This window comes from Falco cherrug, chromosome 1 (genome assembly GCF_023634085.1).
Source record: "Falco cherrug isolate bFalChe1 chromosome 1, bFalChe1.pri, whole genome shotgun sequence".
In the NCBI taxonomy this organism is placed as follows: domain Eukaryota; kingdom Metazoa; phylum Chordata; class Aves; order Falconiformes; family Falconidae; genus Falco; species Falco cherrug.
The window spans coordinates 46,529,218-46,554,989 of NC_073697.1; the positions used below are offsets into that span (position 1 = coordinate 46,529,218).

At 40.7% G+C, this 25,772-nt stretch overlaps 1 protein-coding gene across 1 annotated transcript in view; it reads right to left on the minus strand.

Moving 5' to 3' along the window:
- FAM53A (family with sequence similarity 53 member A) overlaps window positions 1-25,772 on the minus strand; it is a 74,057-nt gene that overhangs the window by 35,642 nt on the left and 12,643 nt on the right. The window contains exons 2-4 of the mRNA XM_055702512.1: window positions 15,934-16,181; window positions 9,093-9,147; window positions 3,582-4,384 (exon numbers count right to left, since the gene is read on the minus strand). Of these exons, the coding sequence (XP_055558487.1) occupies window positions 3,582-4,384; window positions 9,093-9,147; window positions 15,934-16,083 (1,008 nt within the window). The 5' untranslated portion in view covers window positions 16,084-16,181. The remainder of the gene's footprint in view (window positions 1-3,581; window positions 4,385-9,092; window positions 9,148-15,933; window positions 16,182-25,772) is intronic.

Sequence of the window (25,772 nt, forward strand, 5' to 3'; positions counted from 1 at the left end):
CTACAGTCTTATCCACTTGTTTTTACAGCTGTCTTCATGTTCTGTAAGTTCTGAAGTTTCACAAGTTTGTATTTTCAGCTTCAAGTCCAGAAAAAGATGCTTCTGAATTTAGCACTATGAGAGCACTAAACACTGGTGTACAGCAGTCCGCCTGATCATTTCAATCTATTTCTATATACGTGAATTACTCATTTTACTGAATATTAATGTAACGTTCTCAGTAAGAATTGAAGATCTGGCACATTCTTTTCCAAGAGGGCATGAAGTCTAAGACAGGAAGTACAGTGAAGTAAAGTGTGAAGGTCTATGGAAGAAGAAAAACAAATCCAAGTAAACAAAAAAAACAGTTTATGGTGTTAAGAGCTGCCCAATTTCTTTCCTTCTTTAATATTTTAACTTGTGCCTTATTTAAGAGGCAACAGTGGAAGGAGCAAGCGATAAGCAAGTAGAGAAACTAAGGATAGAATGTAAGGCTTGATTAATAATCTGAATTTACTCACCTATGAACTCTAAGCATAAAAAGCAACAAACAACAACAGGAACTTTGCTTTTCTAGCACTTATATTTAGCAAATCAGCAGGGACCGAAGCAGCAATCACCAAGTACATTTTCCAGAACTCAGACAGCAAAAAAAACAGTTCACTAATGCAAAAAACACAACCCCAAAACCAAACCAAAAATCACTTTTCATACCCTTCTTCCTGTGAAGCTTCACCCAACCACAGCTATTCAAGATTTTAATTCAGATACAACAGCACTTGCTTCAGGTTAAAGTAAATAAACCTTTTAGTTCTGATAAATAGACCTGGGAGAATTCCTAGCTGAGAAACCTTGAGCAGCTTCAGCAGGTGTTTCAGTGCTAGCCTCCGAGGGCTTCAGTGCATTGGCAGAAATGGCTGCAGACCCAAAACTCCCCTATTCACACAGCTGTGGCTCCACTATTAATATATACCACCCCAATAAGCAGAATAAACTCTCCCTCTGCAGCACCTTCAGTTCTATTATAACATGGGTCAAATATGACTTAAGATCTCCACAAGCAATACTAATAATCTAATTACTGACCTGGTTTTGAGCACTATTTGACAAGTTCGGCTTCTTCAGAAAATTTGAAGACATCAAAATATTTGCACTACAGTTTAGAACAAAAAATCCTTAAAAGCATTTGTTTTCAACATAGGTCTTTCATAAACTGACTTTGAAGTGCATTTGGAATTGCAGAAAAAGCATTTCTGAAAACAATAAGGAGCCATCAAAATACAGGAAAGAGGCCTTACTGGACTTCTCCTTAATGTAGTCCTGATCTTCACTGAGCTATATGCAGATATTGGACACATCCACATCTCCTTGTATGACACTTCAAAACAAGTCTTCTGTAGTATTAGCTTATAATGTTTCATACAGCAGTATTTTGTTTTAAGTTGAGAGAAAAACGTTTAAGACCACAATGTAAGTTTCAAAGCATATATATCTGCCAGGATTTGGGGCATGGGGAAAAGGTGAGCTATGAAAAAACGCAAGATTTCTGACAATGTAATGGGTAAGCAAGCTGTCATTCTAAAAACCCAACATTTCTTGAAAACTTTATTTTTACTTCAAATGTTTTCAGTACTTAGTTTTTAAACAGATGTTTTCATTAAAGTTTAGCATGTTTGGAAACTGATGTACTTTCAAACTCTACTTTGTGCCTTTGATTAAATACACAGTAGTATCTTTATAGCAAGACTCTACTGAAACAGCTGGGAAAAAACCTATCAGGCCTTGACACTCTAGAATGAACTTTGTTGCATAAACTACTCTGCTTATGACATCATTTCCAAATAGGTCTTGCAGGATAAAGCGATCATAACTGGCTGAATATTAGTCACACGTACTCTTCAGCAGCAAAACTAAATAGCCGAAAAAACATCCTGCAGATGGGGACTATATCTTGTTTTCTCCGTACACACTATTACATGCATTATTTAGAAGATATAACATCTGAGCAACCAAAACTATTCTGCAAGTCTGAAATACCGCATCTCACCTCTAGAGCTTGAAGGCAGCAAACAGCAAGACCAGCCAAAAACCAAGCAGGTTTACATTTTTGCATTCAGTTTAAATACAGAAACCTGCATTAGACCACACAGGCAGTTGAAAGAAAAATCCACTAATATTTTTGGAGTAGCTTAGCAAACTAATCTCAGCTGTGATTAACACAGAAACTGGTAAAGATCTGATTAGCTAACTAGTAAACTTGCTTCTCAATCAAAACTCAGAATAGCATTTAGTCATCCCTAGAACAGAACTGGTTACCGACCTTGCCAATAAGCAAACAGATCATTCTGTAATTACCTGACCCACAGCTTCATCAAAAGCGCCATATTTTTAAAGAAAATCCTTTAAGCTAAGTTGTCTCAAAAGTATAAAAGAAGGACAGATGCCATCATGCAGACTTGTAGCCTAGTAAAGTGGACATAATTTAGTTAACTCTGTGAATACCCCACAGTAAACAGTTCAGTTCCAGTATCTTACTAGTATTTTTCCTACACATTTTTATGTAAAGTCTACTAATACCAAAGTACAACAGACATGACATTTTAGCCAGCACCCTATCCTATTCAGCTTTTCTTTGGCACAGTGCATGAAATGCAGGGACACTGGTGCAGAACTATTCCCCTCCCTTATATTTTTGTTGCTACTTCTGCAAACTGCCTCCTCCCCATTACTCTTAAAAGATCTACTCACATAAACCTCCTGAGTCTGGTACCTACTGAAAGGTTATATTCTCATAAGCAGAAAGTGTTCTCTGACCATAACATATCACTCAAATTTTACATCTACAGAAATAAACTAAATGAGCACCTTCAGTTTTAAACTGTAGCAGTTGCCTCTGTGAACACAGAAGCTTTAAAAAAGCGAGCTGTGCACATGCATTTGCATTACATGCAGAGTATAGGCATGACATTTACTAGTTCTTAAATCTGCACCATTACTCACACGAGGAGGGAAGTAGAATTCTGAATAACTGGAGTAAAACACCACTCCACTCAGCTACAGCATCTGCAGTCGCTGTATTGGAACACCTATTTCTGACTGCTTATTAGCAGCTTCTTTAATTCATTTATATAGAGGTTTGATTGTTGTTCTTTTGCTTTACAGAAACACTCAAACTGTAAGGGGATGTTTAACCAAACAGATTTGCACCAAGACAACTTAGAAATCATTGCACGCTGTTTTCTAGGAACACAGTGGCATGACTTCTGCTACCCTGTCCACCTCCCTTCCACATGGCTTCCTTGCATTTTAAAATCTAGCCATTTTTTCTCTGGCCTCTGCCTCAAGCATCTTTTCATAGCTGTTTGTAACGCTGTATCAAGTAGACTGGACTTCAAGAATTGGGCTTTAGGAGCAGAAAGTTGCTATAGTGTATAGCACTAGCAAGTATAAGAAGCCTGCTATACTGCTGAAGGCAAGAGATATGTATCTGTGTGTCTCAGTACAAGAACACAAGCAAATCTGTAACAACTACAAATCAGTTTATCTAGGAATAGCCTTTCTGCAAGAGCTCCCTTCATACACTAAGGAAAGTAAAATCTCACCCGTGTCATTTTAAAAAAGTCTAATGATGGTCTGTTCCATCGTACATCCTCCTCCCGTCTGCGCTTTAGCCGGCTTTTCTTTTCATTCAGAACACAAGGCTGAGAGCGGCATCTCAACAAGCCCTGACGCCGGCTGAGCTCAGGTGTGGAGGTGGGAGTGCTGTTAGCTGAAGGCAAGAGATTTCCCGTCTCAGTGATGTGCTCCTGTGAGAGGGAGAGGCGGCGCCTTGGGTTAAAGTCACAAGGGCCTCCAGAATTCCAGCGGGTACTCGAGCTTGTGCTGCCCTCACTACTGTCCACAAACCCGCTGCTAGCAGAGGAAGGTCTGGGTACTGGTGACGTGTTGAAGCTGGTGATAGTGAAGACATTATTTAGCGACAGTATGTTTTGGGGCAGACTGATACTTGTGCTTCTCTGTAAGGTTGCACTTCCATGACTGTTACAGCGTTGCAAGGTAGCACTACCACCACTATTACACCGTCTCTTTGACACAGGAGTCCAAACCTTTGAATTGCCAGGCTTCCACGGTGATCGACAGCGAGCCAGCTCATCCGGCTCAGAGAGGGACCGACAATGGCGTTTTGTTGGTGGTGCCAAGGGCTGACCCGAGTTTTCGTTAAGGTTTAACTCACTTATCCATCCTGACACCATAGATGTACTGGAAGATTCCTGCTGCCACTGCAGACTACCATTACTGGCAGTGTTGGTGCTGAATGGGCACACTGGGAAAGGGTAAGCTGAATTCCTTGTTGTGTCAGTCTGGATTGGGTAACCCCCATTTAAAGCTTTCCAAGGACTCTCTTCTGAAAACAAAAGAAAGATACAAGTGAAAGATGCAAAGAAGAGACCTTCTTTTAAACCCAGTTGAATTTAAAACAACAAATCAAATTCAAGCATAGAAGGATGAGCCATAAATACCCAGCTCTTCAAGATTTCACACTACAATTACATATTCATTTTTTAAAAAGGTAGTAAATTCCAAAAACATGGAGATCAAAGTATTTCATGAGCCATTCCAGCATATATGTACCTTGTTAATGCTGTACATAATCCCATATACTCAAAGATTACAGCATTGTGTTTCTTAGCAAGGGACAGGGACAGCTTCCTAGGCATGGCCCATCACAGAATTAAAACCTGTAACAGTGAACAACCTAAGGTACAGCCAAAATGGATTAACAATGTGAAAACCTAGCAGGGAATTTATTTTTTTTTTTAATAAGACAGCAGGATAATCTCTTCTTAAGACTGCTGTCCTTCATTTGGCTGTTATGCTTTCCTATTAAGAATACCTTACTAAAGAAAAAATTTCAAGACATGGGTGTTCACATTCTGTGCTGTGAAAGAATTAAAATTAGAAACAGTATAAAGTTAAATCAGACTGCAGATTGTTTCCCTTTTTTTGCTCATATTAAAAGTACAAGGGAAAAAATAATCTTAATTCAATACATAAAGTGAGTATCCTTTAAGAACCACCTGCAAGTTTTACTGTGAATACAGACACAACCCATAGTGCACAACTTCTCATCTGAAGTGGTAATGCCACATTAGAAGCAGTCTGCCAGCGAAGCCTCTCACTCTTTTGTAAAGCATTTCTTTGAGAACATTCTGCACATTTTACAGCTGTTCCTCCACATTATACAATGAAGTATAAGAATAACTACAGCAGACTTGGGATTTGCAAATTGAAAAGCAGCAAAACTGTTGGCCAGTTAACAGTGCTTCATGCTTGGTTAGAAAATTTGCTAATTTAAACCAATTAGCCAAGTAAGTTTCACTTATCCCAGCTTTAAAAAAAAGAATATTTAAAATACCAAGCTTTAATCTGACACCTATTTTAAGTCTGTAGATACAGCCTAAAAATCAAATACTAGTGCTTTCTTATAGTTGACTGTCTAAACTAAGTTTTAGAGTAATCAACAAATAGAAGATTTGCTGAGTAGCTTTAAAAGTTGCAAACCAAAATAGTTGTACATATTCCATGCCCAAAGTATGTCATGGATTATCCTGTTTATTTGGATCTTAAAGAACACTATTGTCTCAAAATCACTTAACTGTGCAGACAGCTGGCCTATTCAAACAACATGTTTTATTAGAATTCCTCTGTCCTTCCTCCTCCATTCTTTCAGATGGGTACAACCACATACTGTGCTTTGCCTTAAGCACGTAAGCTCTTCAAGGCAGGGACCATAATTCAATGCAAATAAAATAACCAACACAATGGGATCCAGATAAAGTTTGAAACTGAGCATCTAATGCAGGACAATTCGCTAGCTTGGACTGGCCCGATTTTTAGAAATCTTTAGGAAGCTTTCTCCCACGCTGGGAGGTTGGTTTAAGGTTTACTGTAAAAAAAGTTAGAAGTTGCGTATGTGTTTAATTGTTTACACATCAGAACCACAGAAACATTTAGGTTGGAAAAGACCTTCAAGATCATCCAGTCCAACCATTAACCCAGCACTGCCAAGCCCACCACTACACCCTGTCCCTAAGCTCCACATTTACACAGCTTTTTAATACCCCCAGGGATGGCGATTCCCTCACCTCCCTGGGCAGCCTGTTCCAATGCTTGGCTACCCTTGCAGTGAAGAATTATTTCCCAATATCTAATCTAGCCCTCCCCTAGCAGAACCTGAGGCTGTTTCTTCTCATGGTATTGCTTCTTGCTTGGGAGAAGAGACCAACCCCATCTGGCTATAAGCTCTGTTCAGACCCTTGCAGAACCACCAGGTCATCCCCCACACCGCCCCCGGGCCTGGTGCCCCAGCCCCTGCCCGGCTCTGGACACGCTCCAGCCCCTCAGTGTCTGTCTGGCCGTGAGGGGCCCAACGCTGAGCCCAGGCCCCGCGGGGCGGCCCCACCAGTGCCCAGGGCAGGGGGACGGGCGCTGCCCCGGCCCTGCCGGCCACACCGTTTCGGACACCAGCCGGGACGCTGCTGGCCTCCTGGGCCACCTGGGCACGCTGGGGGCTCATGCCCAGCCGCTGCCGCCCAGCCCCCCCGGGCCCTGTCCCGCCGGGCAGTTCCCAGCCCCCTGCCCCCAGCCCGCAGCTGCCGGGGGCTGGTGTGACCCAGGGGCAGGGCCCGGCGCTCAGCCCTGGGGACCCCCACACCACCGGCCCCGGCCCCTCGGCCCGGCCTGCCCGGAGCCCCCCGCAGAGCCCCCTGCCCCCGGCACAGCCACGCTCCCCCCGGCTTGGTGCCATCTGCAAACTGGCCGCGGGTGCACTCGATCCCCTCGCCCACATCATCCATAAAGGCATGAGACAGGACTGGCCCCGGTGCTGGGCCCTGGGGACACCCCTGTGACCGGCCACCGGCGGGAGGTAACTCCATTCCCCACCGCGCTTTGGGCTCAGCCACCCGGCCAGCTCCTAACCCAGCACAGAGCGCGGCACCCAAGCCGTGAGCAGCCAGTTTTTCCACGAGATGCTGTGGGAAACTGTGGCAAACAGTGTCAAAGCCTTCCTTAAGGTCCAGGCAGACACCATCCACAGCCTCTCCCTCACCCACCAAGCAGGTCACCTTGTTGTAGAAGATCAGGTTCATCAGGCAGGACGTGCCTTTCATGAACCCGTGCTGGCTGGGCCTGATCCCCTGGCTGTCCTGCATGTGCCACACGATGGCACTCAGGCTGACCTGCTCCGTAACCTTCCCTGGCACCAAGGTCAGGCTGACAGGCCTGTAGTTCCCCTGATCCTCCTTCCTGCCCTTCTTGTGAATGTGTCACCCTGGCTGAGCTCCCGTCTGCTGGGACCTCCCCGGTGAGCCAGGGCTGCTGGTAAGTGATGGGCAGAGGCTCGGTGAGCCCTTCTGCCAGCTCCCTCAGCACCCCGGGGGATCCCGCCTGGCCCCACAGGCCTGTGTGTGTCACAGCGGTGCAGTGGCTCACCGACCATTTCCCCTGGGATTATGGGGGCCTCATCCTGCTCCCTGTCCCTGTCTTCCAGCTCAGGGGGCTGGTACCCGGAGAATGACTGGTCTGACTATTAACGGCTGAGGCTAAGGTGGCACAGAGTACCTCAGCCTTTTCCTCAGCCTTTGTCACTATGTTTCCCCCCACAACCAATAAAGCATGGAGAGTCTCCTTAGCTCTCCTTTTGTTGCTAATGTCTTTATAGAAAGATTTTTTATTGTTTTCTACAACAGTAGCTGGATTAAGTTCTAGCTGGGCTTTGGCCCTTCTAGTTTTCTCCCTGCATAACCTCACAACGTCCTTGTAGTCCTCCAGAGTCACCTGCCCCTTCTTCCAAAGCTCATAAACTCCTTTTCTTCCTGCGTTCCAGCCAAAGCTCTCTGTTCAGCCAGGATGGTCTTCCCCACTGGCTGGCCCCTCGGCACATGGGGACAGAGTGCCCCTGTGCCTTTAAGATGTCCTTCTTGAAGAATGTCCAGCCTTCCTGGACTCCTTTGCCCTTCAGGACTGCCTCCCAAGGGACTCTGTCAACCAGCTCCTGAACCAGATGAAATCTCCCCCTGGAAGTCCAAGGCAACAATTCCGCTGACACCAGTCCTTGCTTCTCCGAGAATCAAAAATTCTCATCATTTCATGATCACTGTGCCCAAAAATGCCTCCACCCACCACGTCACCCACCAGCCCTTCTCTGTTCACAAACAGGTCCAGCGGGCACCTTCCCTAGCTGGCTCCCTCACCAGCTGTGCCAGGAAGGTCTCCTCCACACACTCCAGGAACCTCCTAGCCCGTTTCCTCTCTGCTGGATTGTGTTTCCAGCAGACAGCTGGTAAGTTGAAGTCCCCCATGAGAACGAGGGCTAGTGATTGTGAGGCTTCTCCCAGCTGCATATAGACTTTTTCGTCTGCCTCTTCATCCTGGTTGGGTGGAGGCTCGAAGAGGCTCCCACTATGATACCTGTCTTGTTGGTAACAGTATTTAAGATAAAAATACCATTTCTCTTTGAAACCTTACAACAACCAGGATTCACATTTTATGGGGCATCCCACTCGGCAAATAAAAATCCTCCATGCTTACAGACACAACAGAACATGCAAAATTTCAAGTCCATCCCTTAATAAAGCAGTACAAAGTTTACATCTAAGTGGCATTTCCATTTTTGCTAGATAGAGTTTACTCTTATTCTAAGACAACCAAGGTGGAAAAAACAAGTAACACTTGTATGAAGGCACTGGCAACTTAGGGTTTGCATCATGCTGAATATTCCATGTGGCAAGACATGTAAGAAGGTATGTAAAGATTTCTGCTAGCTGAGGAACCTGAAGAGATGTGTAGCATCAAAACCAGCATTGCTGTGCTTCTGTACACCATAGCAGATATTGAACCAAAAAAATGTGTTACAAGAGCTTTTACTATGCAAAGCAGATCACAAGTACAGAACTAACAACCAGCTATTCCCAGTATTGTTCAAAGACCAGCTTAAACCAGCAGGCTCTACAACAGCATGCTCCATCCCCCTCACCTTATTTACAAAAGAAAGGCTGCTTGCTATACCAATTACCTCAGTAAAACACAGCTAAGGTTTCTGAAGAACTTACCATTGATTTCGAAAGGGAACAAGCTGCCACTTTTGTTCAGCTTCTCAGATGAGTACTGAAATCAATCAGAAAAAAAGTTTCAACTGTGTGAAAGAGTCAGCATACACTTCCAGAAAACGGCATGCAGTTTTCAGTTTCCCTATTTGTACATTTAACAACATCTTTAAAAGGATGAGGTTTGCTGGGTATCTTCCAGAAATTCCTGAAGAGCTGATCTTCATAAATAAAACTGCTGGCATCTAGCTATTTGTAATATTTTCTATTTTAATGCTAAGTTTCAAACTGTTTCAAGAATTACAATATTAGCCAATGTGAATAAGCTGCAAAATTAAGAGCGATAATTCACCCTTAACAAAAAAGCTTTGATCCAGTTCTCATTTCAGTGGGGAGGAAATTACCATCTGACAATTGGGTTTCCATTTTCAATCTTAAGGCTAAAAAGCGTAACACCTCATCTTAAACTGACAGGACTAGCTTTATCTAAACTAAGCGTAGAAGCTCTTCAGGGTCACCACCACAAGCATTGTCCCAGTCAGGCTTTACTAGTAGTATACATCATCTTAGAATTAGTGTTGCCAAGTATCTTAAAACTTGAAAGTACAAGAGTCATTTAAAACATCTCTCCTAACCAAATACCATCTTTTGCAAACTAACAAGCTTTGGAAACCATGGTTTATTGGTGACTGTTCACCACTTGGAAACAATATAGAAGCCATACTTAAAACAATGTTTGGCTGTAAAGAGCCTCAGATTTCATGATTAAACTTCATCAGTAGCATCTGCACAGTAAGACACATTTACATGTAGAATGTTTTTCTGTCTACTTAACTAATTTAACTAGCAAATATTACTACAGAGGCATTCTTAAAGGGTCTAGATTTCTCAGAAACGATTAGAGCTTGTTATCCTGCCATCTATAATGGAGTTATAAATAAATGGCTTAAGGCTCCATCAGAGCCCAAGGGTCATCATCCTGAGGTGGTGATGGGGGAAATAGAGAGGAAGACCGCTTTAAAGAGAGCAACACGCTCTATGTGAAGATTGTTTTTTGTGTAGTGCCAAAGAAGATGGCATTGTACATGCACTTCCTTTCCAGATACAAAGTCGATTTTTAAACATCCTTGGGCTACAAAGTTGGGGGGTTTTTTTGCTGTAAGGCAGCACACAAACTGCTAGTGACAACTTTATATGTTTGAGCCCCACACAAGTTACAAATGCTGAACTGTGGCAATATTCCCTTGGTATTATTGTTTAGAGGTAGGAAATAATGAAACAAAGGACAGCACAGCAATCTGATTTTTTATCTTAATTTATCAACATCTGCATACAAGACAAGCCATTTGCTTTTATAAATGCATCTACAGATGCAAATGTAAACTTTTTAAAGAAGGCTACTTGAGGTTCTGCTGTTTAAGTCTGAATCTGTCAGATTTACAGTTAATTAGCCCTATCCGAATCATGTGAAGTCTGCTACTTGACAGCAGGAGCCCCAGTCACTTTTAACAGTTTGATTTTAGCTGCAGTTGCCAGTTACATAGCATACACATTTAAAAAGCTAGTATCAACCATTTACCCTAAACAGCTACTAAGGTGTCATATAGAACACAAGAGCACATTAACAGTACTAATTACATTTCAGGTGTCTCTGAAGGGGAAACAAATTAAAAAACTTAAGGTTCTGCAGAAAATTCCTCCCTCTCCAGTTTTCCCAAATAAAAGGCAGTATCAACCTATTCAACTATCAGCAGTTACGGAAAACATGTGTTTGGAACAGAATTCTGTACCAAAAAGTCTTAAAAGCCAATGTATCTTGAACTACATGGAAAATGGCAATAAGAATTGTAACATAATTAGCAATGTTTAAAAGACTACTGACTATTTACAAGATCTTTGCTGCTTAGAACAGAACCTCAAGGACAACCCCATGTAGCAAAATAGATTGATATCTACTTTTTACAATTCATTTAAAGCTAAATGCACCTTTAACAAGATTCTCTTCATGAATGCCTGAGTTCTTTACCTGCACTTTGACCACCTTAAAAAGCCTCATCCATCGGGTAGAGTCTAAACTACTCTATCTCTGACAGTTGCAAAGCACTGAAAGCATTTTTCAAGGAAAGAATGGAAAAAGTGGGATGACATACACACAGACTATCCGTACTACGGAGAGCATTTGCAGTGTTCTAATACAGACAGCAACCCTGTCCTTACAGCTATTCGTGAGCTCACTTCTATGACAAGGCAGACATTACTACCCCTACAACTTGTTAAGTAATCGTTTACACAGAACTCTTGTAAGTTACAGAAAAAGTACTAATTCTCTATAGAGATTGAGACCAAAATCCCTCACTAAGAATGTCACCTCACATGCAAAAGAGTAAGCTGCAATTTTTTCAGTAAAAGCTCAATGCAGCGAAATAAGGGCTGACTAAGAAAACAATAAGCAAAAAATCTCCATTATATGTACTTGGTTTTCTGTACATATAAAAAATACTTGGGAACACTATCTGGCAGTATATTTTAATGATGTCTGGAAGTACAAACTTGAGTAGACTATCAGGCTGTAAATTTTTCATAGGAACGAGGCTCTAAACAGCACATGGCAGAAGTCCCACTAGATCATGACAGGTCACTGAACCAGTTTATCACCCCTCCTGGGCTGGCCATGCTCTGCCCTCCCACATTCATTCCCTTTGTGCTATGATGTACCTGAAGCTTCCTGAATTAAGAGGGTTTTTTTATAATTATGCTCAAGAAGAGATTGCAATTGTTAAGAACCTTGACAGGGAAGTCTGCCAACCTCTGCATGAAGAAAAAAAATTTCCTTAGAATAAGGTCAAATTTTTCAATAAGGTAATTTTCCTGAAGAGAAAACTCAGGAGGTTATGCACATCATCTTCCAACTGCTCCTTTTTGAACAGGTATCAAAAAGCCACCAAGATCCGATGCCTCTTGAGCACTTTCCAGGAAAAGGCACATTTCAAGACAGATATACACAAAACAATGAGTCTACTAGTTTCACTTAAGGTTGTAATCACTTCATGCAAGAAAGCAGATCTATTTTGAAATGCTTGTTCAAAAGCAGAACCTCTTTTGTGCATTTGGAGAGGCTATGCTCAAGAGGAAAGGAATTGCATGGTATGACATTTAGGACAGCAATGCCATTTTCCATTGGTTTACCAGGTCTTAGCAGCTGTTCTTTCAGTAAAATATTCACTTACAGCAACACCTAGTCTTTAACTGACTAAACAAAAGAGGCATGCAAGTGAGACTGACAATTACAATTTACGTAAGTGTTCTTTGCTAGTGAAAACCTAACTCTAACAAAAATACTTCTGGCTATTCTTCTACATACACCCCAAGCCATTACATTAATAACTTCACAGCTTGTACTCTCCTCCTCATTCCCTGAATGACTCCTTGTTCTTCATAATTTTAAAATTAATTTCTTTAATTCCAAGGCATTATCCCCAGTTTCCAAGTATATTTGGGTTCCTCCAATTTATCAGCATTCTTACCAAACCACAGGAAAGCCAGTATTTATTATTCCAGTACTAATTTAACTACCACACAGGTGTGACTTTCACAGTTCAAGCAGGCCATGCCACACCTCTATCTCTCTTACCAAATATCCTCCAAATACGACCAAATAGGAAGTCGTGATGAGAAGGATTTGACCTTTTCTTGGAATGCAAAGACATGATGAAGTCACATCTTAGACTCGGCCCTCAAGGATTTCAGCTAGTGGCTTTCCATCCAAGGAAGTCACTTCAATTCTGTCTTTCAACACAAGTCAGCTTCACAAAAATTAAAAGTGATGACCAACATGTACAGAAGGGGTTTATAGTACAGCTTTTTTCTTCCACAAATGCTTGTCTGGAGACGCTCACATTTCCTTCTCAACACCACACTTCGAAGGCACGCAGCTCACACTGTTACTTCACAAACCAACACTAGCTTCTACACAAATACAAAAAAAGTGCAAGCTTAGTCCAAACATAAAAACTCCTCAAGACTCTTAAGGTTCAAGGGATCTATGTTCAAGAAGAGAGACCAATTATTTGAATTATTCATGCTGTCAACTCATGAAAGCCGTAATATGCTCACAGAACATCTCACTGTTGTTAAGCAGAGTCAACCAACCAGGGACATTGTTCTACCTTGTGAGCTTCAGTGCCCACTTGAGACAAAAGCCTAGGACAACCTTCTTGCTTCTACAGCAGGAAACCCAATCATTTGTTTGTTTCTGAAGGCATGTGCAGCATAAGATTGTACAATGTAACTGAGAATGCACAGGCCAAATGAATTACACTCACTTGGAAAATTAATATGCCATTTAACAGAGCACTAAAAAGCTACAGCTAATATTCTACAATATACTCAGGCAACAGGTAAAGGTACTGGGTGGTCACAATACAGCTTACACAATTGAAAAAGCATCCTATGCCTGTTGTCTTCATGCCCAGCTTGGCTAGCTGGAAGGTTAATAGCTTTCAACACCATTCTTGCTTTCTTTTGTAACCCTCATTTATGAGCAGCATTACAGAATAGCTTTTTCCCCAGCTATTTTATCTGCTTGTACCAAGAGGAGCACTTGTGTGGATGGACTGTGAAAGGTACTGTGAAACTGGTAAGGTTTAACGTAACTTGGGCAAGAAAGGTTAGTCTTAATCCTCGATCAGTGCACAATATGATTCACCACATGGTCTCACAGGATTTTGTGCCAGCACAAGTAATGAAAGGTTCTGGCAAGACCATTTCAGAATTCTTCTAATAGCAAGAATGATTTAGAGTAAACTACAGCATGAACCTGAACCTCTTCCCAAAAAGTCTAAACATGCCATAGAGCAGATTCAAGACCCTCACTACCAGCTGTCTTTACTAGGGGAAAAAAAGTGTACTTTTTCATCTTAGATTCATGTTTTAGTCAAGGAGCCATCATTTGCTCCCATGAATTCTTTTTGGCAGTAAAAAAAAAAAAAACAGTTGCACATTTATTCACACCTCACTGATTTCCACACTTTTTCAAGTGGCCACTGTGTGCCACTAGAACCTGTTCCTGGCCTTAGAACCCACCTTCTACAAAAACTAAAGCATTTACAAAATCAATTACTCGATAGAACAGAGGAAAGGAGCAGAAGGGTGAGAACAAAACCACTGATGAGACATTTTCCACTGCACTCATCCTTTTGTGTGCTTTATTGTATGTACAAGTAAGGACAGAAATAAAAAGCAACCAACCTACAAGACATGACAGCGTGCCAACACAGTCCTGTATAGACTCCACACAGCATAAAATAAGAGCAGAGAAGGATGTGTTACATGTTTCTGGTCCGAAACCTACAGTGACTATCAGTAAAAGGACAGCTAATTTTTCAAATTTATGCAAACTTCAATGCCTCAAAAACTAGTAGTCACAAGATGTCACTGCAAGTTCAAAGGAGGCAAGCAATGCTGCTGATTACAGGTCATTGTTGTCTCGCACTTTGGCTCAGTTTAGTTACAAATGAGTTTGCCAGTTCAAGAATGCAGAAGATTCTCCTAGAAACTGCATAGCCCAAGTGCTTCACCAAGCTAGCCAAAATAAGCATAAGCACTGAGTAAACACTTTATTTTGAGAGTTAACATCATTCCAAGAGCTTTTATCTGCCTTTCAAAAACGGCATGTATTTTACTTGAAGATACTAAAACCAAATAGGTTATTAGAACTCTAAATGGACCTGTTACAGTTTTAAAAATAAAACCATTTGATGTCTACTATTAGAAATCTTACTGGACAAAGTATTGGACAACGGGTCAAGCACTTCACACATGAGAATTGCAGGTACTTGTGCAGAAACTCCACTACAATCAGGATGTGCTTCACCTAGTTTGGGCTTGTAAAATAAATAAGGAAGCAGTTCAGCTATTTCAGTACAAGTCATAATAGAGGCAGAATCTTATTGTTAAAGTAACTAAACATGCTTCAGTTTCAATGCTAGCATTATTGTAATTTTAAATATAACTCGAGTTGAAAAATACTTGGACATTTAGTCTTTTTTTTGTGTCCCTTTAGCACCCTGAAGTTTGACCTATAGAAGGGTGCCGTTACAATTAAAGTCAGTGAAATGACGCTAGTGTATTACAAGAATAATATGGTCCCAGGGCTCTCAGGTGGGCACCCCAAACTGACAGGACACTATTTTGCATTACTCACTCTGGACCAGCTAATAGCTCTTTTCAGAATTTAAATGCAAAAAGAACAGACTCCGTGTCCAAATAGCATGCCTGATCCACAAATATTACAAAACTTTTCAGAGCACCAGACATCTGACACACTGACAAAAGCAAAGATCTACTAGCACCAGTCTGGTTGTCAGTAACTTGACTTTCAGTTCAACTGTATTTACTTGATGACATGTTTTCCTTCTGCCAGGTGCTGGGAGTTACCTACACAGTGGTCACTGATTTTTGTAAGTAAATACTGTTGTCAGATATTGAGCACTTGGCCATATGAAGTGAAGAAAACTTCATGACATACCAGTACTTGTGTTTTTCATTAGGGGAAAAAGGAATCCTGAGGAGGTTTTGATAATTCAGGCTTTTTGCTATTTATTCAAAAATGAAACTAAGGTTAACAAGATTACTAAAATAAGAAAGCATTACACCAACAAGGGCCATACACCGAAGTTTCTTCCCCTGACCCCCCCATATAGCTCTCATGCAACCCTGCAAACCAGTCCTAACTTAAAGAGTTGAATTCTGGCTGATCTACATCCTTGAATTTGTTACGTAGTTTTGAGTTACTTCTAATCTACTTTGCATTTCACATTTATTACACATTATTTTGACAGATCCTTACCAGATTAATATTGTACGTTTTACATGTCAGATCATCCAAGCTCTGGTTCTGCAGCTTTTCTGTTATTAGTGTTACCATGGTAGTTGTTCCTTTTCCACTGCTCACACAGAAGTGTTGGAGGCTCTTTCGGTCTCTTGTTTCAATACTCATGAGCCATTTCTGTTTTGGTTTAAAGTCTTGAGATTTATGCTTCCATCTTATTGCCAAAGTTTATTTCCAACTGCTGTCAGTGTATCATGTCTGATTTTCTGTAAAATTGGGGCAGAAAAAAGAAAAAGTCAGAAAAAAATCTGTTTACCTCAATTACTGTTTTAATAACAGGACTCACGTTTGGATCATTTATTTATGCAAGAATATCACTCTTTGACCAATGCCATCGCCTGGAATTTCAGATGACATGTCTATCCATGAAAGAGTACTCCTATTGCAGTTGTAATCAATGAAATCTCAAAAGGGAGGTGATACTCATTCATAGTAAAGATCAGGATATTATTTGGTTGTTTTGTAGTATTAAACTGGTTCTACCTAGGATTTTTATCCAAGGCAGAAGGAAAGACTTCAGCTTTCCCTCATTTAACTACTCAAGTCTTAGCCAGGTACACCAGAACAGCATACAAAACATGCAGATACCTACCAAACTTTTCTGTACATTTAACACATTCTACCATATTGTTTCATTGCTAAACCTTTCTTAAGGAGGGTAGAGCAGCAGGTAGCTCATATGCTATACCCACTTTCCAAGCTCTCAGCTATTTCTAATATATTCCCTGTGGGTTTTATTTTTAAGAAGTTACGTAATTGCTACCTGTCAGCAAACACCAGCTCTTAAACTTGTAAGCAGGACAGATTACCATACATGTAAAAGCATCACTGACAAAAGCTTAGATATCTTTATTCTGTGAGCAGTCATCTAAATCAAAAGCACCAGGTTCACCAGCTGCCTCTTTCAATCCTAATGATCTTCTACATTATTTCTTTCCCTCTCTCTCTTCCCTCAACATCAGTAACCTTAAACTGCTACAATATAATTCCTCACAGTCTTCCATCAGTCTTTATTAGCTGGTTATTTCTACCACAGCAAATGGACCTCTGTACTTCCCTGAACTCCACCCCATTCTTCCAGTTCATGAAGAAACAGAACAAAACCACAGGACTTCAGCTTCTTCATTTTCCTTCTTCTATCATCACACCTTTCAGGCTCACCACAATCCTCAAATTCACTTCCAGTTTTCAAAACTAAGGCTACATTAATATTAATAGTAATTTCTTCATAGTACCTTCAACAAACTCCCCATAATTTTGCCTTACTGTCTTAATAAACATCTTTCCTCAAGTCATGCTGAGGATCCATTAGTGACATTAACCATTCCTGCTTATGCTTTAAGTTGGTCAGGGGTACTCAGTGACTGCTTAAGGAATTAAAAAAAAAAAAAAAAAAAACAGGAAAGATCTATGCACAAATTTTTGTATTTTAACAAAGCAGCATGACTCTTGAGGAAAGAACAACTATGCTGCTAGGACCAGAAGTTTAAAACCTAGCAAACAGAAGTCTACGGTAAAAATACAATAGCAGAATTATAAATGGAAATTTCCATAAAATATTGCCTCTTTTCCACACTGCTTCTTACCAGCTGTTTAAATACCCAGTAGTAGTAAGCAAAAAGCAGCCACTTGAGTCCATGACCCAAGTTAAACCTGTTTCAAACTAAGATTATTAATAGTATTAATGGTATGTTAGATTATCTTTTAAACCTGTTGCCTTTGAGTACATCCTCAAATATGATTTTCATCTGCTAACCATACACTATTTCACCTTCACAGGAATCTGTTAGGTAACAGCCTCCCTTAGCCTCAGAGCTGTTCCACAATCACAATTTCTACTCATCTTTTGCCCTTAATCTCACATCTACTTTTATTTACTATAAGACAGGGTGCTTACAAGTGCTCTTCAACCACAAATAATGGTCTGTTTTTACTGAACATGCCCCGTCTTTCAGGAAAGCACCCAACTTGAAATATTTACCACATTTTGTTCTGAAATCACACCAACTCAAATATCAAAACCACTCAAGTTGAAACACTCATTGGTAAAAGTTGCAAATACCCTTTTCAATGTAAGCAGCATCTGCCAAAGCAAAAGTGGAGTTCATGAAATGCTATGCACATTTAAGGACAAGTGTGTGAACAGAGCAATATTTAGAACAGCACAACCACACATCATAATGTCCCTTTTAAACCTGGTAAAGTTTAAACTAGATCTAGAAATCCAGAAGAGAAGTAAAAAGAAAGGCTGATTGATGGTCAGGAATTGTCCACATACAGACTGAAAACATACCAAAGCTGAGAAGCTTAGTAACTGGCACAAAGACTTTCAGATTCATTTTAAGGATTAATACTTCCACAACTAAGAGGCTACTACTAAGAACCAACTGAAAAGTTCAGCAGGTGTTTAATTAGCTTTTCTGTTTGGAAGGGCCATATAAGAATTTGTGCATGTTCTTCCTCAAGGAAAAAAGCAAATCCCGTAAAACCACCAAAGATGGGGGAGAAACAAGGTCTTGTTCTGTAATCAGTTCACCATAATGTAGTTAGATTCTTAGTTTTTAATCTTCCAATGTTTCACTGACATCGTAAATTAGCATAATACCAGCCAGACTAAGGAAAGAATAGATGGAAGAATATTAGTTTTTAGTTAATGAACCAATAGTTTCAGTTGCATGAAAAGATAAAGGGGAGGCAAAAGAAATCACAGAAGCATGGCACTATCAGAGTCAAGCTGAATTGTACAGTTATCCACATTCTTAAATCCTACCAGCTACTGAAAGTAATACTGGAGAGTTGCAACCATTCAGGCTCTTTCTGACAGTGTGAAACTCAGTCAGTTCTGAAACACCAGCAAAGTGGAGATTCCAAGAAGGGTCTCTCATTTTAGCAACTCACACTTACCAACAATATTTTAAAATTAAACACACTCCACTGAGAAAGATTTTTTTAAAAAGTGTATATATCAAGGGTTACATGGGACAGCGGTGAAAAAGCAGTGTTACCCAGACAAGCCTTCATATATCAACTACTACTCCCCCATCAGCAAATTCCATTTCTCAGTACCAAGTACCAACCCTAGGAGCACAAGTTTTAGTTCGGATCAGAAGCATGCTTTTAAAGTCAGTTCCCTCAGCCTCCTTTAACTGCTTCATCTCACATTATGGATCATCAGTCTCATCCAGAAGTAACCCACGCTGAAACAAAGCCAGAAGGCACACTACAGCCACCTCCAGGCATTCAGCACGCTGCGCTAGACCAACACTGGTCCAAAGTGAGTCAACTAGGTTTTCCATGCTGTGGACATCAGTACACTGCAAATCCAGTCCTGTTGGGCAGTCCTTCTTGCCAATGATGACTTAACGAATGTTTAAGTGGACAAACTGTTGTCATAGAAGCATAGAATCATTTAGACTGGAAAATACCTTTAAGATCATCAAGTCCAACTATTAACCTAGCACTGCCAAGCCCACTACTACAGCATGTCCCTAAGTACCACATCTACACATCCAGGGACAGTGATTCCACCACCTCCCAGGTAGCCTGTTCCAATGCTTGGCTACCCTTGCAGTGAAGAAATGTTTCCCCAATATCCAATCTAAACCTCCCCTGGCAGAACTTGAGGCCGTTTCCTTTTGCCCTGGCACTTGTTATCTTGGAGAAGAGACCAATCCCCACCTGCCTACAACCTCTTTTCAGGTAGCTGTAGAGAGCAATAAGGTCCCCCTTGAGTCTCCTTTTTCTCCAGGCTAAACAACTTCGGTTCCCTCAGCTGCTCCTCACAGGACTTGTTCTCCAGATCCTTACCCAACTTCACTGCCTATCTCTGGATGTGCTCCAGCACTTCAAGGTCCCTCTCTTGTAGCAAGGCTCCCAAAACTGAACCCAGTATTTGAGATGCAGCCATACTGCCATCGCACTCCTACCAATTCCAGGTTGCAGTTTGACATACCTCAGCTGCCATCATAACTGCCAACACATTTTATTCTCTGGCTATTTGTTGCCCACAGCAGTATACCAGCAAGTGATTTTGCTACTACACAGAGAATCAAGTGTAACATCAAGGAATGTTTATAGTTGGATAAAACCAGAGCTCTTCCTTTTTTGTTTCCTGGGAAAGGCTGTTTTCCAGCTGGATCAGTTCCCCAGTTTGGGACACAAATGCTTGTGTGGGCACACTGTGGGATGGTAATGCTGCTTATTAGGTACCTGTCTGACTGCAGTGTCAGGAAAACAAAAAAAGAAAAAGCCACATGAGAGCCAGTTGACATCAGCATTTCCTACACTGAGCCAGGTAGATTCTACTATAATTAGGAATTATATGTCACCTTCCAAAGCATGGTTTGAACATTATTTGCTCCTTTTTCCAATTCTTATTTCCTCTGACTAGTCAAACTCACCAGCTTGCAGTGATCTGAAATTGCCCCTGCAGCCTCAGCACCTTAATTCAAAGTCGCCAAAGTCCTGGTTCATTCTAGTTGAGCTATTTATACTCTACCAGGAATTGCCTCCCTCATCTTTGCTAATTAATATTGGCTGTTAGGAGGTAAGACATTCCCAAGAGCCACTCTAGCTTCACTACGCTGTTGTAATTTTAAAACTGCATTAGTATGTATTTGCAAACCTTACAAGCTTTTGGCCCTCAATGCCTCCTAGAAAGAAGTTCCTTACACTACAGAAAACTCCTCATGGTATTTTCATGTTTTAGGCTTTTTGTTTGCTTCAAGACATGCATTTAATTTAAACACAGAGATAGCAAGCTGTTTTATTTTATGGACTTTTCCCATCATATTCTCTTTCCAGCACCGGTTAAAAGCTGCTAACTTGTTTTTCAGTTTCTCCTTATCATGCCCTTTATGCTCATCAGGCCAAATCCCTCTCAAACTGCTCAGAACTTCATACTAACTGGATTTTCAGTAAGAGGAACCATTTGACCATCCTTGTTAGGGCAACATGGATCCTGCTGAATTTGCATTTCTTCAGCTGCCCCACAGCACAGATCTCAGCACAATGAAGTTCTGCCTGCCTTTGCAAGTACGTGCCCTGCTTTCTACATAACCTGTAAGCATACCCCAAACATACACACCTCTGCTGTCACAAGTCTCTACAGGATGCAGCTGAGCCAGGCATGCAAGTTCAAACACTAAGATCCTCTAAGTCTGAGGCAATAACAATGGCCCTTGGTGCTCCAAGTTGGATGAAGTCCTACAAGATTATGGCCATCCTTCCTATAGCACACCATCTTTTATGGAGCCTGATTAGCTAGAGAGTGAGAAAGTTGAACCATCCAAGATAAACATGTGTAACAGAAGAAGTTAGACAGTTCCTGTCCTGGGAGAGACTTAGTCTTACTAGGATCTCCCTAAGGCTGGGGGGTAGAGGTGAGAGGTGGAGGGAAGAGAAGCTATTTTTATTGCTGAAAGGTAGACTAATGAAAAGGAGTAAGACAAACAATATTAAAAAAAAAAAAAATCAAACTCCAAACACAAGCCAAAGCTAACATTCCTCACAGTTGGAGAATGAGCTGCGATGGAATCAGTATTACCATTATCTCCGATTTAAAGTTCTGTTCTATGACATTCCGAAGTTTGAGGGAAAGTAAAGGTTTACAGTACTACTAAAGAGGCAATTTTATTTCATTAAAAGTTTAGCCACGAGTAGTAATGACTTGTAAAATTTCTGCCAAAATTAAGGGTGGAGGTAGAAGAAAGTAAATGCTCATGTCACAAATTCTGTATCTTCTCAGTGACATCACTGGGGTCTTTTTTGCGAAGATTACTAAAAATATGGATTACCCACCCCCCAGTCAATTAAAGGATGTCAGAGGCTCATCCAATTTGACAACCTACTTTCAAAGAGATGAAGAGTCCTGATGAGGAACATAAAGCCAATTCAAAAATCTCTTCTTGGCTCTAAGAAAGTAAGGCAGCCAGACTCATTTCCAACCCACTCCTCCTCCTCTGCATCCTGCAGGACAAAATGTTCCAGCAACAGCTCATCTCACTGGGAAAATTTACATTTGTTTGAAACTTCTGAATTTCTCCTGTCTCTGGAAGCTCCATCTTGGATGAAGAAGAAAAGATAACGAGATTTTAGACTATTTCCCCATAACAAAAAATGTAGGTGTTTCTTGACGATCACAATTCCATTTTTTCTGTCTACGGGATTAAAAATTACCCAGTGAGAACAAAAAAGGTCATTCCCTCTTTTCTGTTCCTTTACATTATGTCCTACTCTTTCCTCCGAGTGCTACATGGAACCCTTATTACCAACAATCCCATAAAGACATACTTAGCCAGATCCCAGCAGAAGAAAAGGATTAGCTAGAGTCAAAATTCCAATTCGGATAAGTAGGTCCTTTAAAATATTATCTCTGCTTCAGCAAGCCAAAGCAGCTAATCACCCCAGCAGTACTAACTCCAGATCTAGATGATTTTGTTACTAGACTCTAGATGAGAAATGTCTGATTTTTTTGTCTCTTTGCACTTTCTGCAGCATCCAAGATGCATTTCAAAATTGACCCATTATACAAAACCGATCAAGTCTAACAAAGCATGGTCTGTCCTATCCTACTTATGCTTGAAGCAAGACCATGGTGGAAGACCAGTGTTTTAGAAACTGCTAAATATTTCACACCATCTGAAAAAACCTACATAACGTCTAGTTTCTTGCAATGCAAAATTCCAGCTTCCAAACAGAAAGAAAACATTCTACTCCTAAAACTACACATTTACCACAGCACTAAGAAGTTCACAGGGAGGCTAAGCATTCCTTGTAACATAAGTATATTAATAACTTTTAGCCCAGAAAGGATCTCACTAGCAGGCATTTAAAGAGAATTATTTGGACTCTACCCTTTTCAGAACTAATCTCCAACTTTCCAAAATTTCACATCAAGTCTAAAAAGTTTTAATTAAAAGTTTCCTGCAGCTATAGAATTATCCATCAGTGCTTTGGGGGACAGGTACTAGAGGGGGGGACACCTCAGTTTCCAGCATCTCATACTATAGGGATCCTCTCTTAATGCACAATTAACTATCACTCCTTTATTTTGTGAGGTTCTCTACAAAAAAATTAAAAACAGTGCATTAGAACAACAGTTTCTGACCAAACGGGACAAAAAGTGTAGAGTTTATAATCCTAGTTTGTATTCTGTGGAAGTCATTTCACAACCATCTAGCAAATCCTGTTTAAATAGTAGTTCCTCTCCCTGCAGAGTTCAGATGTGACAAATTAAGGTAAGGCTCAACAACACTCACTACACATGCTAGAACTCAAAACAAAGCCAAAGAAGTTAGTTCCAGCATTTGCAATTCAGAGTTTCTTTTAAAGACTAAAGAGATATTCCTTGAGCTACAGCATCTCTTAGCTTTCTCCATGCGGTCTTCATTTCATAAGCCAGTTTTAATCCAGGCTTGAACACCTCATAATACTGAAGCTTCCTTATAATAAAGTTTGCCACAACTCCAGCACAAAACTGCCAAAGGGGACAAGAAAAATATGCTAGAAGGCACCCTTTATATTAACTGATGGCCACTGGAGTCAAGTTTCTCAGCTATTCCACAGGCTCAGGAAGCACAAGCAGCATCAAGAGCTCACAACTGTCTGCTGAAGACCATACCTCACTTAATGTGCAAGTCAGGACTGTATTTCACTATGCTAAGGTCAAAAAACTAGGATTTAATTTGTTACTGCCTCCAGAGATACACAAGAATAAATAGTAGGTCCACTTGCCTCAAATGCCCAAAATCACTACAGAGCTCAGCATTTCACTGTTTTGACCCTTAAGCATGATTGTTCTAATACCAACTGGTCACAGACAGCTGTGACAAAATATAAACCATTACTAAAATAAGGCGGCACCCTACACACTCATTTCCACACCATCTCCCACACTTCAGATGTGAGAGCTCCTATAAGAAGGAAGCAAAGCCTCAACCATCATACACAGCATTTGGACACTGTTTTATTTAAAATACAGTATGTTTCAGCAAATCCCTTGAACTCAAAGGGAACAAGTAGTACTCAAGAGTTTTCCGATTGAAAAAACAGACCTTGTTCAAAGAGTGAGAGATGGAGAAAACCTACGGCAGATGCATCAGAAGTAAACTAAAGAGAATATCCTGGCTTAAGATGGTGGTTTCCAGTTTGCAAAACTCACAGCCAGATTATGTGCTGGAAAGAGGTTAAAGGTAATTCTTTGGTGTACAAATTTCTCATTCTTCAGATGCAGAATTCATTCAGCTTGGCTGAGAAGCACATACCAAATAAAAACCTAAAATTGTTTAATAAAATTTGCATTAGAAATGGAAGATTTTACTCTGTTATACAATGAATGTTATCTGCAATAAATATACTACTCTGTATTTCTCAAGTTACTATTAGCTCGTTAGGCTTTATTTTTAAATAAAGAGGAAAGTCCCCTTCCAGAAAGGCAAAGGAAGGGTTGAGACAGGAGATGTTAAGCCTTTGTCACAGTTTATAAAGTATATTTCTCAAAGCAACAGAAGTGGTGGAGAAGCAAGCTCAAGAGACTTTTCCAGATTATACCTAATTAAAGCAGGGAATGTATCACCACAGAAAACTAGGGCTAAGAACTCAACCCAGCCAGAGGTTAAAGTATTTATTATTGAAAGCTGGTATCAGTAATAAGTCTCTCAGTCTCCCAGGTTTAAACCTGTCTTTCAGACTTGAAGACTTCACATTCACATCCCAGACTAGTCATCCTGCATCTTTTAAAGTATCTTTGTCAGACAGGAGGGCAGATGAGCTGTGCCTTGTGCCTGATCCTGTACAAAGACGCTTCAGAAAGATGCTTTTCCAAGATGCTTTTGTTACTCAGATTCTCTTTCCTAAAATAATCTACCACTACCTAATGACAGGCAAGTATTTCACTAATTTTGCGGAAGGATATTTACATCTCTACTATGTTTGGAGTTCCATTTGAATAAGCCATCAGCATTGGTCTGTGACCAGTCACCTCCCTGCAACATGTGATTTGGACTGTTTTCCTTCTCGGCATTGCTGCAGAAAGCACAAGACAACATCGACATCGCACAGTGCTGAGGATCAGGAAGTCTGGTCTACTGAGGCTTTTAGACATGAATGCCAAGCCCTTTGCTTACTATTGCAACTTTCAGTCTATGATATTACTGGAAGCTCGGAGCTCAGGTCCTACACAAATTATTTCCACCTCCACGTGTTGTGTATAAATATTTATTTAAAACCAATGGATGTATTTATTTAGTATACAAAGCCTCCAGCAAGATAAAAAAAAAAATCGGACTCATAAGTAATAATTTATACAGAAAAAAAATCAGTGTTTGAAGAAATACACATACCACCAGCCTAAGTCTTCAGCACTCCCAACCAAAGCAAGTGATCCAGATTTTAAGACCCACAAGATTTTATTTTATTCTAAGGCTTGCAGGGGGGAACCCAAACAAAACACAGCCACATAGATGAGGACCAACTGGTCCTACTACTGATATTTGCTTCATTCCACCAGCTAGATAATAAAAGCCTAGGACAAAATAAAGATAAGCAGTAGCACCTTTCTGCATGATCATAGTGTTTGCCCTTAAAAATGAAAAAGGTTGAAGAGGCATGTACACATTTTAAAAATACTCAGGCCTGAAAAACACATAGCACTGACCTTTAATTTGTATGGCAGTGACAATGATGATTACTCCACACACATCCTGCTCCCCCATGACAGATTGAAACAGTATCAGTACTGAAGCACTAGTCTATTACCAAACCCTATGGACTTGGAGCGGAGGGATTATACAAATTTC